The following is an 11,670-nucleotide window of genomic DNA, read 5'->3' as shown; positions in this document are numbered from 1 at the left end:
GTTAGATGGATAAACATCAGATGCTGTGAAAACACACCTGTTGTGTGCTGAATGGTGATGGTTCATAAAGATACCACATTTATTTTGTCCCCGGTTAGGCCTGATTCAACAAAGAACTTTATGCCCAAGCCCTGTTCAGCAAAACACTTAAACATATACTTAAGTCTCATTGATTTCAATGGGACATAAGCATATGCTTAAAGTTATGCTCATATTTAAATGTTTTACTGAATTGGGGCCTTAAATACTTAGATATTTTTCCTTTACAATTATTTTTTGATCCATTATTGTCTGGCCTTGATAGAGTTTTCATTTATAGTTATCACTTTTTGCCATTCTTAAAATAATGTTTGAATACTACAATCCTTTTTATAAATAGAAAAGAATATCTATGCTAGAGAGAAATTCCTTCAGAAGTACTGGGCTAAGGATTAAGAAATTATTTTATATATTTTTCCCTTAAAAAATATAATAGTTTTAAAACCATCTATATAATTCCAGTGTGTGTTTGCCTCTTCAGACAATGTATGTGTATTTAGGGTGTAAACCTTCTCACTGAAGCAAACACAATGTGCTGTACCACTAACATGTTCGATATATAGCGCCTCATGTCCACTTACATTAGAATGCACAGATTTTAATGCTGTTCAGAGATGACAGTACATCTATGGGGAAACATTGGCATCCAGAAGGCACATCTTATGTGCAAGAAATATTAACAAGGTTTAGTAAAAAGAAAAGCAGACCACTTCCAATCACTAGTTATTTCTTCCTGTGTCTGTAATTTGATGATTTTTTTTTCAAAGAGAGAGAGAGAGAGAGAGGGATTGGCAACATTATGCACTGTAATATCTTCTGCTTTGGGTATAGTGAAGTTGCTGGAGATGAATTTTCATTGCTGCTCTATATATTTCTGTGTGGTTGCAGGACACACATGTAAACCAGTATCACAATTTGGAATATCTGTGTAGGTGCAGGAAGTGTATGTAGAAGGTTGATGGGAGTTGTTTTAACACACACACACACACACACACACACACACACACACACACACACACACACACTAATGACTGGAACCTTTCTGTCCATTTGTCTGTCTGTTTGTTATTTTTAAAGAGAGAGAATCTCAATTTCTCTGTTTTATTTGATGTAGGATAATAGCACTTTTCTATACAAATAACTGTGGAAAGAGAATTTTTGCTGTGTTTAAAATTCCAATGCCTACTTATTCATCAGATTTCCCTGGGGGAAATTTTAGTAAATATATATTTTTGAAAAGTAACAACTTCGTCTTTATTTTCTGTTCTTCTGTAATATCTGTCATAGAACACTTTTGGACTGGAAAATTGCATTGACCTTGTGAAATATCATATTCTGATGTTTATATTAATATTCTTACTAGAAACATCATTAAAGTCCTGAATCAAAAAGTATTATATTTATCTCAACAATAATCAGAGGGTTTCAATGAAATAGTTTCTAATGGTAATAATATAAATTAAAACATTTCAAATAAACTATCATATTACCTAATGTGCATTTTGTGTGTGTGTGTGTATGTGTGTGTTTGTTTAGAAATTGTATATAACTGGATGTGTGTGTGTAGATATATACATATATATAAAATTTGGATTGTTTTCAGGATCTGACTTTAAATTTGGAAAGAAAGGAAAATCATTGTTAAGGCAGAAAGTTCACTTTCCACTTTCTGGCTAGGTATTTCAGTATATCTTGGCACATATAAGAACTCACTCTTGTAGTAATCTCAGTAAAAACTAAGAGTAAGAAAGAAGGTGAAAGATGGAATTTCACTTTAACACTCAGGTTCTTTGCTTTAATGGGTTAGCACCAGACATTTCATGTAACTTAAACATTTTTTGGTGTAGTTTAACTCCCTTTATGGTGGAAATAAAAGAAACTTCCCCACCAATCAACAGTGTATGAGAGTCAACACGAAAGATCATCATAAATAAATAGAAAAAAAAGATATATAATTTGGATCGGTTATAACTTACATATAGAAACTGATTTGAAGCAGGTATTTACAGTAATTACTAAAATGTAATTTTTTTACCACTTTTGAAAAATAATAACAACCTACTGGACCAGTCATTCGGATTGTTGACCTGTAGCACTGATCTGCAACTTGAAGCAGTTAGTAATGTTTATTAAAAACATTGGATCAGATTGTCAGCTGGTATAAATTGGCATAGCTCAGTTGAAGTTAGTGGAGCTACATTAATTTATACCAATTGAGAATATGACCCATTAAGTTTCAGCTCCTCCATAGTAACTGACTGTCAGTCATTAATAGTTCAATTTTTATATGTAAAGAAAAAATGCCAGAAGGGCCTAGTCTATTTTATGCACTGTGAGCCTGGAAATTTTAATTTTGGAAAACACTATCAGAAAAAAAGGTCCCAGATTCCATAATTGTCTATAGTTGCCCTCCTATAAAATGCTTTCTTTTGCAGTTATAAATACCTGAAAACAGGAATGTATAATGTGAGTGCTGACAGACCCTTAACTATAGCTGTGCTAGTAGATTCCGCTACAACACACACACAATTTAAAATTATAAAAGTAACAGCATCACAAGGCTATAATACATTGTGGGCACTTGGTGACATTCTTGTGATAACACTGTAAGAGCTGAGATTTTTACAGAATAAATGAATAGGTAGCTTTTTTTTTTTCTTTGTTAGAGAACATCAGCCTTTCTGGTTCCCGCCGAGCCTTTTCTCCAGCTTCTTCTGTTTTTCCGGTCTTCTCCTCCTCCTCGTTCCTGATACCATTACATATTTTTTTAATAAAAGGCTGGTGGCTCAGCTACCCTTTTTAATAACACTTTACCTGAAACTGTGTCATTTTTAACTTTTAACCATTTTTAGTAAAACAAAAGTATCTCCAGAGATAAGAATGAGACAGGCAGTTATAGACTGGGTAGAGGGTTGAGGAGGACATGATAAGGTCTACAGCACTACAGTGGTAGGGGGGTGGAAGTGGATGAGTCACATGTCCTCTTGCCTTCAAATATGGGGCTGCAGTTGTGCAGGGAGTGTATTAGGACTCTGCTGTAAACCTAGAATTGTCATATATTGATTGTAGATACTATTGTTCTGTAAAAACAAACATTTTAAATAGTCTTCCTGTTAAAATGGGAGGATTACATTTTGCTTTTTCAAAGGAGAAATATTCTGGGAATGAAAGAATTAGCAACTGCTTGTGAAAAAATGGCACAAATTGTATTAATACCTAACAACTAAAACTTCCTAAGGTGATAAGTGTATTTTATTTTATTTGTTTTTTTTTCATATCACATTGGAGCAGAAGTGCCTTTTTCTGGCTTTCTTTCAACCTTTCTTCCTGCAAGGGAATTGCACACATTTCAGAATGGCTCTGTGCACAATTCACCCAACGTGAAAATATTTTTTTTCCATGTCAGAAAGCTGTTCTCAACCCATTTTTATTTTCTACTTTGACTTGCACATAAACTCACCCACATTCCCCAACCAAGGTGATTTTTTTGGCCAAGTGCTTCTTTTATAAATGTGGAGGCAAAAGTGTACATGTATGTTTTCTACTATGCAATAAAAATGTACATTTATCACTTATGTGCATGTAAGCCACTTTTGTGAATTGGACCCTTGGAGTAAATGTATTTTGATATAGTGGCCATCTGCTCATGAATATCACATTTGCTAGTTTAAAAAATAGTTTGATATAGAAGAACATGTAATTTGTACAGTTTCACCAGATGGCAATACAATAGCAAAGTTTGATATTTACTGTAAGCCAATAATCAATGTAGTCTTATGTTTTATGTTTATCACTTCTAAATATTCATCTAGTTCATTTATTTTATTTTTAGCTACCAACTGCTCTTGCCAGAATAGTAACGTGGCATCCACGTCATGTTATAGTGTAGGGGGATGCAAAGTATCTCCTGTTCATGCAGAACAATAATAATTGTTTTCCTTATGTTGTCCCCTTTAAGTCAGTTTACCATTTAAATGTTCTATTAAAAAATGCCCTATGCCAGTGAAAGCCAAGAGCTGTGAGATTACTCCACTCTGTAATGAACCCAATGCAACAAGCCACCAGGAACCGCCTCAATAATTGACCTGACACTTTTGCCAAGTATGGCTCCATTAGAGTCAGTTGTCTTCAACTGATTTTGCCAAGGAGATTGCCCTTGAGGGTGCAGTTGAGGTCAATTTGCTACAGGGCTTGAGCAAATGGGATCAGTCCAGTCAGTGATTCTAAGAACCTAGGTTCATGGAGCAGATGTCAACCTCACACATCTGCTTTGTACACACATAATGTATCTCACTGCCTGACTATTGCTCTATTTAATTATTCTTGTATTGAGGAGAGAAATCAGCTTAATGCTTTTTAAAAATAATGATGGTGACTATTGTGGTACTGTCTGTGGCATATTACTCTACTAGTATAAAAAATTAATACTACTCATTAAGAGTTAAGGTTGATGTTAAATTAAGAGTGTACAGGTTGAGTGTGTAAGTGGTGGGGGAGTGTTGTTTGTACCTTTAAAATTTGGCTTCATCATTAGTGTGTTTAGTTTAAGAGATGGCAGTGATATAAAATGTGCACATTCCATAACTGTGTCTTGTTTTTCTATATTTTAAGCATATGTTCCTGAGGAGGAATTGAAGGCAGCGGAAATAGATGAAGACAGAGTGGAGGATGACGGGCTGTCTCTGGACATCCAGGAGAGTGAGTATTTGTGCAATGAAGAAACAGAGATCAAAGAGGCTCAAAGCTACCAGAACTCCCCAGTCAGCACTGCAACTAATCAAGATGCAGGCTATGGTTCACCGTTTAGTGAAAACAGTGATCAACTGGCCCATTTCAAAAGCACTTCCTCGCAAGAAGAGAAAGAGGATCATCAGTGCACAGACAATGCTTCCTATCCACAGGACAGCTTGGCACAAATAAAAGCTGTGTATGCAAATTTACTCTCAGAGTCTTGCTGGTCCAGTTTAGCTTTGGACTTAAAGAAATCCAGTCCAACTACCAGCAACAATGAAATCAGCCAGAATGAAAACACCACCAATTGCAATGCTAATACCAACACCCATGGTACCAGTACCAACACCAGTACTAGTACGAGTAACTGTAATACTAGTAACAGTAACAGTGGTGGTTCAGGTTATGACTGGCACCAAGCTGCATTAGCTAAAACTTTGCAGCAGACTTCTTCATATGGACTTCTCCCAGAGCCTAGCCTGTTCAGCACAGTTCAGCTTTACCGGCAAAACAATAAACTCTATGGGTCTGTGTTCACTGGTGCTAGTAAATTTCGATGCAAAGACTGCAGTGCAGCCTATGACACACTGGTGGAGCTAACAGTGCATATGAATGAAACTGGACATTACCGTGATGACAACAGAGATAAAGAATCTGAAAAGACCAAACGGTGGTCAAAGCCTAGAAAACGTTCGCTTATGGAAATGGAAGGCAAAGAGGATGCTCAAAAAGTGCTGAAATGCATGTACTGTGGGCATTCATTTGAATCTTTGCAAGACCTGAGTGTCCATATGATAAAAACAAAGCATTACCAGAAAGTGCCTCTGAAGGAACCAGTACCAGCCATCACTAAACTGGTCCCTTCTACCAAAAAGCGAGCACTTCAGGACTTAGCTTCACCTTGTTCACCTGAGCCACCAGGGATCACTGCAGAGGCTGCATTGAGTGAGTCTGCAAAGGATCAGAAAACTGCCAATCCCTATGTGACTCCAAACAATCGCTATGGCTATCAGAATGGTGCTAGCTACACTTGGCAGTTTGAGGCCCGTAAAGCCCAGATACTGAAATGCATGGAATGTGGCAGTTCTCATGACACATTGCAGCAACTTACTGCTCATATGATGGTCACTGGTCATTTTTTGAAGGTGACCAACTCAGCCTCGAAAAAAGGAAAACAACTAGTGTTGGACCCTGTGGTGGAGGAAAAGATACAGTCCATACCTCTGCCACCCACCACCCATACGAGACTACCAGCCTCCAACATTAAAAAGCAACCTGATTCTCCAGCTGGATCTACAAACTCTGAGGAGAAGAAGGACCCAGAAAAGGAAAAGGTGGTTGTCACTGAAACAGACAAAAAGATAAAAGAGGAGAGTGAGGACTCTACGGAAAAATTTGAGCCAACAACTTTATATCAGTACCTCAGAGAGGAGGATCTGGATGACAGTCCTAAAGGTGGAATAGACATATTGAAATCCCTTGAGAACACGGTGACAACAGCTATCAGCAAGGCTCAAAATGGAGCACCTTCCTGGGGAGGATACCCCAGCATTCATGCAGCTTACCAGCTACCGGGAACAGTAAAGTCCCTACAACCCACAGTGCAGAGTGTTCAAATGCAGCCATCCTATGCCAGTAGTGTAAAATCACTGTCGTCGGAACACAGTGCACTCGTCCATTCCCCAGGTAGTCTCACACCCCCACCTCACAAGAGTAATGTGTCGGCGATGGAGGAGCTGGTGGAGAAAGTTACAGGTAAAATCAATGTAAAGAGGGAAGAAAAACCTGCAGAGAAAGAGAAGAGTTCTCCCGTTAAACCAACGTCACCTGCTGCTAAAGAAAACAAAGACTTTCCAAAATCTGAGGAAATAAACAACAAACAGCAACAGAAAAAGAGTCCCGATGCAGAAGTTCAGAAGGTCAAAAAGGACAGTCCAGCTGAAGCTCATACTCCAAATGGTACAGAGCCACTCAAAGCAAAAGTCGCAAATGGCTGTAATAATTTAGGAATCATCACAGATCATTCGCCTGAGCCATCTTTCATTAACCCATTGAGTGCTTTACAGTCCATTATGAATACCCACCTAGGCAAAGTTTCTAAGCCAGTAAGCCCCTCTTTGGACCCTTTGGCCATGTTGTACAAAATTAGCAACAGTATGTTGGACAAACCCATTTACCCGACCACTCCGGTCAAGCAGGCTGATGCCATCGACCGATACTACTATGAAAACAGTGATCAGCCCATTGATTTAACCAAGTCCAAAAACAAACCTCTTGTTTCCAGTGTGGCTGACTCTGTCTCTTCTCCTCTAAGGGAGAGCGCCCTAATGGATATTTCTGATATGGTGAAAAATCTCACAGGGCGTTTGACACCCAAGTCTTCGACTCCATCTACTGTGTCAGAGAAGTCGGATGCTGATGGAAGCAGTTTTGAGGAAGCTCTGGATGAGCTGTCACCAGTACACAAGAGGAAAGGCAGGCAGTCCAACTGGAACCCTCAGCATCTTCTGATCCTTCAAGCACAGTTTGCTTCCAGCTTGAGGGAGACACCAGAAGGCAAATATATTATGTCAGACCTCGGTCCACAGGAGCGGGTACACATCTCTAAGTTTACTGGTCTTTCCATGACCACAATTAGCCACTGGCTGGCCAATGTGAAGTATCAGTTAAGGAGGACAGGTGGAACTAAGTTTTTAAAGAACCTAGACACAGGACATCCTGTTTTCTTTTGCAATGATTGTGCCTCTCAATTCAGGACTGCTTCTACATACATAAGTCACTTAGAGACACATTTAGGGTTTAGTTTGAAGGATCTGTCAAAGTTGCCACTAAATCAGATTCAAGAACAGCAGAATGTTTCAAAAGTCCTCACGAACAAGACTTTGGGCTCACTTGGAATTGCTGAGGAGGACTTGGGCTCCACATTCCAGTGTAAGCTCTGTAACCGAACTTTTGCAAGCAAGCACGCAGTCAAACTGCACCTTAGTAAAACACACGGCAAGTCCCCAGAGGACCATCTGATCTATGTAACTGAGTTAGAAAAACAATAGCGTCCAGGTAAGCAGCTAGGTATGCAAGTGACCACAGGAACATTGCACTAAACTTCTTCATAGTACTGCACTAGGCCTGACCTGAGCCTCTGAAATCAGTCTTACTTTTGTTGCTGAACTGCCTATCTGGACCTTGGTTTTTCTTACACTTATTTTGTAGTTATATTTATATGCTCTTTGTCTGATCTGTGCATGGTGGTTTTTTTTTGTTTTGTTTTGATTTTTTTGTGAGTCAAAGTCTGACCTTTATTTTCAACATCTGTCCTTGATGTTAAGCTATCTTTTGTAGAATATAGTGGGAGACACTATTGAGAGACATTAATTTAGCAGTAAAGAAAGACACAAAGAACAATGATAAAAAGACATCCTAAAATTACAAAGTTGCCATGACAATAAAGGTCACAGAACCCAGTAGTGTCAAGTTTTAACCCTCTAAGAACTGTAATAGCATTTCTGTGCCTTTCCAAATAATTAAATAAATAAAGAGGCTTAAAGGGATTTCATTCAAATCAAAGCTGTGTCAAAAACAAAATGTACTAAAGATTTTTTTTTTTAATTGAATGAGCATTTTTTAATGCAGAACTGGTTTGTGGAGAAAACATGCATGCAGTTCTTGGACAAAGGAAAGCTATCTACTACTCACGGGGTTAGGAAGCCACAACTGTAAGAGTTTAATAATAATAATAATAATTAATAATATAAAATAGCAAACCAAGTTGCCACTATGCCCAAACCCTCTGGATGCTGAAAATTGCCACTTTTTTGGCAAAAAAAAGTATGCAAGCTGTTATTTAAAAAAAGTGTAAAAATGCTTTTTTTTCCTGTAAAATACTGCAGTTTATAGTTATTTACAAATGTTAAGCTTTGGTACAAGCTGACCTTTCTATAGTGTGCTGCATTGATAAATGAAAACAAAAAACAAAACAAAAAAATGGGGCAAATGTTGGATTCCGTTCCTTGTAAATTGCCAGCATCAGCTTAAAAAAATACATGTTACATATCGTACCATTTTAAACTGTTTAACTTTCTTTGTACCTTCTGGCTGTATGCTTTCTCTTTTAACTTTTTATATTGTCATTTTATATTCGACTTCTGTGTATATAATGTAAAACCACACTTTTTGAATAAAATTTAGTTCCTGCAGCTTGATTTAAATAGAGAAATTTTACTGGCACCTGCATCTTTCCAGATGCATGTACTTAAAGGAACTATCTGACAAAAATAAATAAAAATAAAGCAAGCAATGCACTATGAATTATACATTTTGATGTTTTATCATTAATATTGTACAGTACATTTTGGTTCACACAATTAAATCCACTGTTTTCTCAAGTGTAAAATAAACCCACATGCAGTTCTTGATTTACGTTCATTGTCATGTCGTCATTATTTTGCCTTTGAGGTGTTGTTCAAGCAATAAGAGGTATCACTTATGCAATCAACCAACAAACGTATATTTGAAATCATCTTTTCATGATCTGTATGCTGACATATTTTGTTGTAAGCCATAAGTATTAATAACTTCTTAAAGTATACTTGCAGTAAATTACCCTCCAACAGGTACACAATCATTGTGATTTTATTAATTAGTAATGGGCATTCTATTGATCACAGAAGTGTAAGACGGGCTGAGAATCTTTTGCCAAGTTAATCTTCTTGCCTGTAAATGTACTTGTAATCATTTTTGCTGTGTATTCAGAGCCCACTCATAAGACCCTTCCTCAGGCAAAACTCCTTTTGACTTCATCAGGAGTTTTGGCTGAGTAAGATGCTGTGGCTTAGGCTCCCATTGTCCTTTGGATACTGTGTTACTTGCCTTTCCTGCAGCTATGAAGACCTCTGAGGCTTTGACACCAGTTCTTACTTACAGTACAAGAAGACAGACCTATGTTTCTCTGTACTATTTAAATATTACATTTTGAGGTAAGCTGAGCCCAGTCGTATCAGGTGTTTCTCTTAATCTTTATTTCTGTTCTGTTGAATGCAGATGTCATTTAGAATGTAAAGGAGAGCTGTCAGGGCCTTCAGTGCTCTATCTCACGAGTGCTCTGACACTTACAGTATGTGAAAGCCTGGGATCCACTATCCAGACACATTTTGGAGGGGCTATTAAATGTGAGGACCTTTGGGGGTTTGCTTTCACATAGTATTAGTGATACTGTGGTTATAGGTGTATTTTCTTAATTCTTCACAGGTTATTTTTTTTAATTGAGACTTCTGTTTTCAGCTTAATTCTGTTCCTTATCTTTACATTATTTACAGTCCCAGTAACTGCCAAGCATTGTTCTGTATCCTGTAATGATTTCAGAAGAGCCTAGCAGGTCCAGGTCAGCTATGTTTACATAGTATTTCTACTAGTGCAGGAGAATGCCATAGGGGTCTGTTAAATTTCCTTTACTTTCTTCACTGATAAATACCTATGTCCTTTAGGGGATCCAGCCATTTAGGCATTTCAGTTCAATTACTGGATGATTATGTACTTTGGGCCCAAGGGGTGGTGAGGAAAAATAACAATTAGACCTATGGCAGTAATGCAGACTCTTTACATAATAACCCTTTGAAGTTTTGTTTACTTTACCACAGGCCTGCAAATATATGATTATAGGATATACTGTATTGCAGTGCAACAGTAGGAATAGTGAGTGAGAAGGTTGAAAGGGAGAAACAATACATCTAAAGTGGGTTCAAATCTAATGTAAATCCATTAAAACTCATTTTGAAACATTGCATGTAAATTAAGTTCTCTGCACTCCCTTGAGAGGTGTTTAGGGCATGGCCAAGTCTGTTTCAATTCTGATAGCTACAGGATTTTTAACATGGAGACTGAGATTGAACATTCACTCATTAAATGGATTAAAAACTAGCTAATTTATAGATCTAAAAGATGGGGAATCATCATCTAGTGGGTGTGTTTCTATTGGGGTTCCATATGGATCGGTTCTTGAGCCTAGGCTATTTAACAGTTTTGTCAATGATCTGGAAGAAAACAAAATCGTCATTGATAAAGTTACCAGATGAAAAAGTTGAGGGAATGGTAACTAATGAAGAGGATTCAGAGTAGCAGCCGTGTTAGTCTGTATCCGCAAAAAGAACAGGAGTACTTGTGGCACCTTAGAGACTAACAAATTTATTAGAGCATAAGCTTTCGTGGACTACAGCCCACTTCTTCGGATGCATACAGAGTGGAATAAATATTGAGGAGATACACTTCTTATCAAACTGTCTGTACTGGGCTATCTTGATTATCACTTCAAAAGTTTTTTTGTTTTTTTGTGGTTTTTTTTGTTTTTTGTTTTCCTCTCACTTAATTGGTCTCTCAGAATTGGTAAGACAACTCCCACCTGTTTATGCTCTCTGTATGTGTGTATATATATCTCCTCAATATTTATTCCACTCTGTATGCATCCGAAGAAGTGGGCTGTAGTCCACGAAAGCTTATGCTCTAATAAATTTGTTAGTCTCTAAGGTGCCACAAGTACTCCTGTTCTTAATGAAGAGGACAGATCACAAGTACAGAATGATCTGGATCGCTTGGTAAACTAGGCGCAAGCAAACAATATGTATTCTAATATAGCTATATGTAAATGTATATATCTAGGAACAAAGAATGTAGGCCATATTTACATACTGGAGGACTCTATCCTGGGAAGCAGTGACTCTGAAAAAGATTTGGAGATCGTGGTGGCTAATCAGCTGAACATAATCTCCAAGTGCAACACTGAGGCCAAAAAGACTAATGTGATCCTTGGTTGCATAAGCAGGAATCTCAAGGAGGAGTACAGAAGTTATTTTATTTTATTTGGCACTGGTGATAGACTAAAGGAGTTCAATCTGTTTAGTTTAACAAAGA

General features: G+C 37.6%; 1 protein-coding gene across 2 annotated transcripts in view; it reads left to right on the top strand.

Annotated features, from left to right (window-relative positions):
- Window positions 1-9,186, top strand: part of TSHZ1 (teashirt zinc finger homeobox 1) — a 56,337-nt gene extending 47,151 nt beyond the window's left edge. The window contains exons 2-3 of one of the 2 annotated variants that reach the window (XM_042860433.2): window positions 3,331-3,517; window positions 4,651-9,186. In XM_042860433.2, the coding sequence (XP_042716367.1) occupies window positions 3,439-3,517; window positions 4,651-7,820 (3,249 nt within the window). In that variant the 5' untranslated portion in view covers window positions 3,331-3,438 and the 3' untranslated portion in view covers window positions 7,821-9,186. The remainder of the gene's footprint in view (window positions 1-3,330; window positions 3,518-4,650) is intronic. The other variant, XM_005281456.4, reaches the window with a different exon arrangement.
- Window positions 9,187-11,670: the final 2,484 nt, after the last annotated feature.

Source organism: Chrysemys picta, chromosome 2 (assembly GCF_011386835.1).
Source record: "Chrysemys picta bellii isolate R12L10 chromosome 2, ASM1138683v2, whole genome shotgun sequence".
Lineage (NCBI taxonomy): Eukaryota > Metazoa > Chordata > Testudines > Emydidae > Chrysemys > Chrysemys picta.
This window is presented reverse-complemented; position numbering and strand designations above follow the sequence as displayed.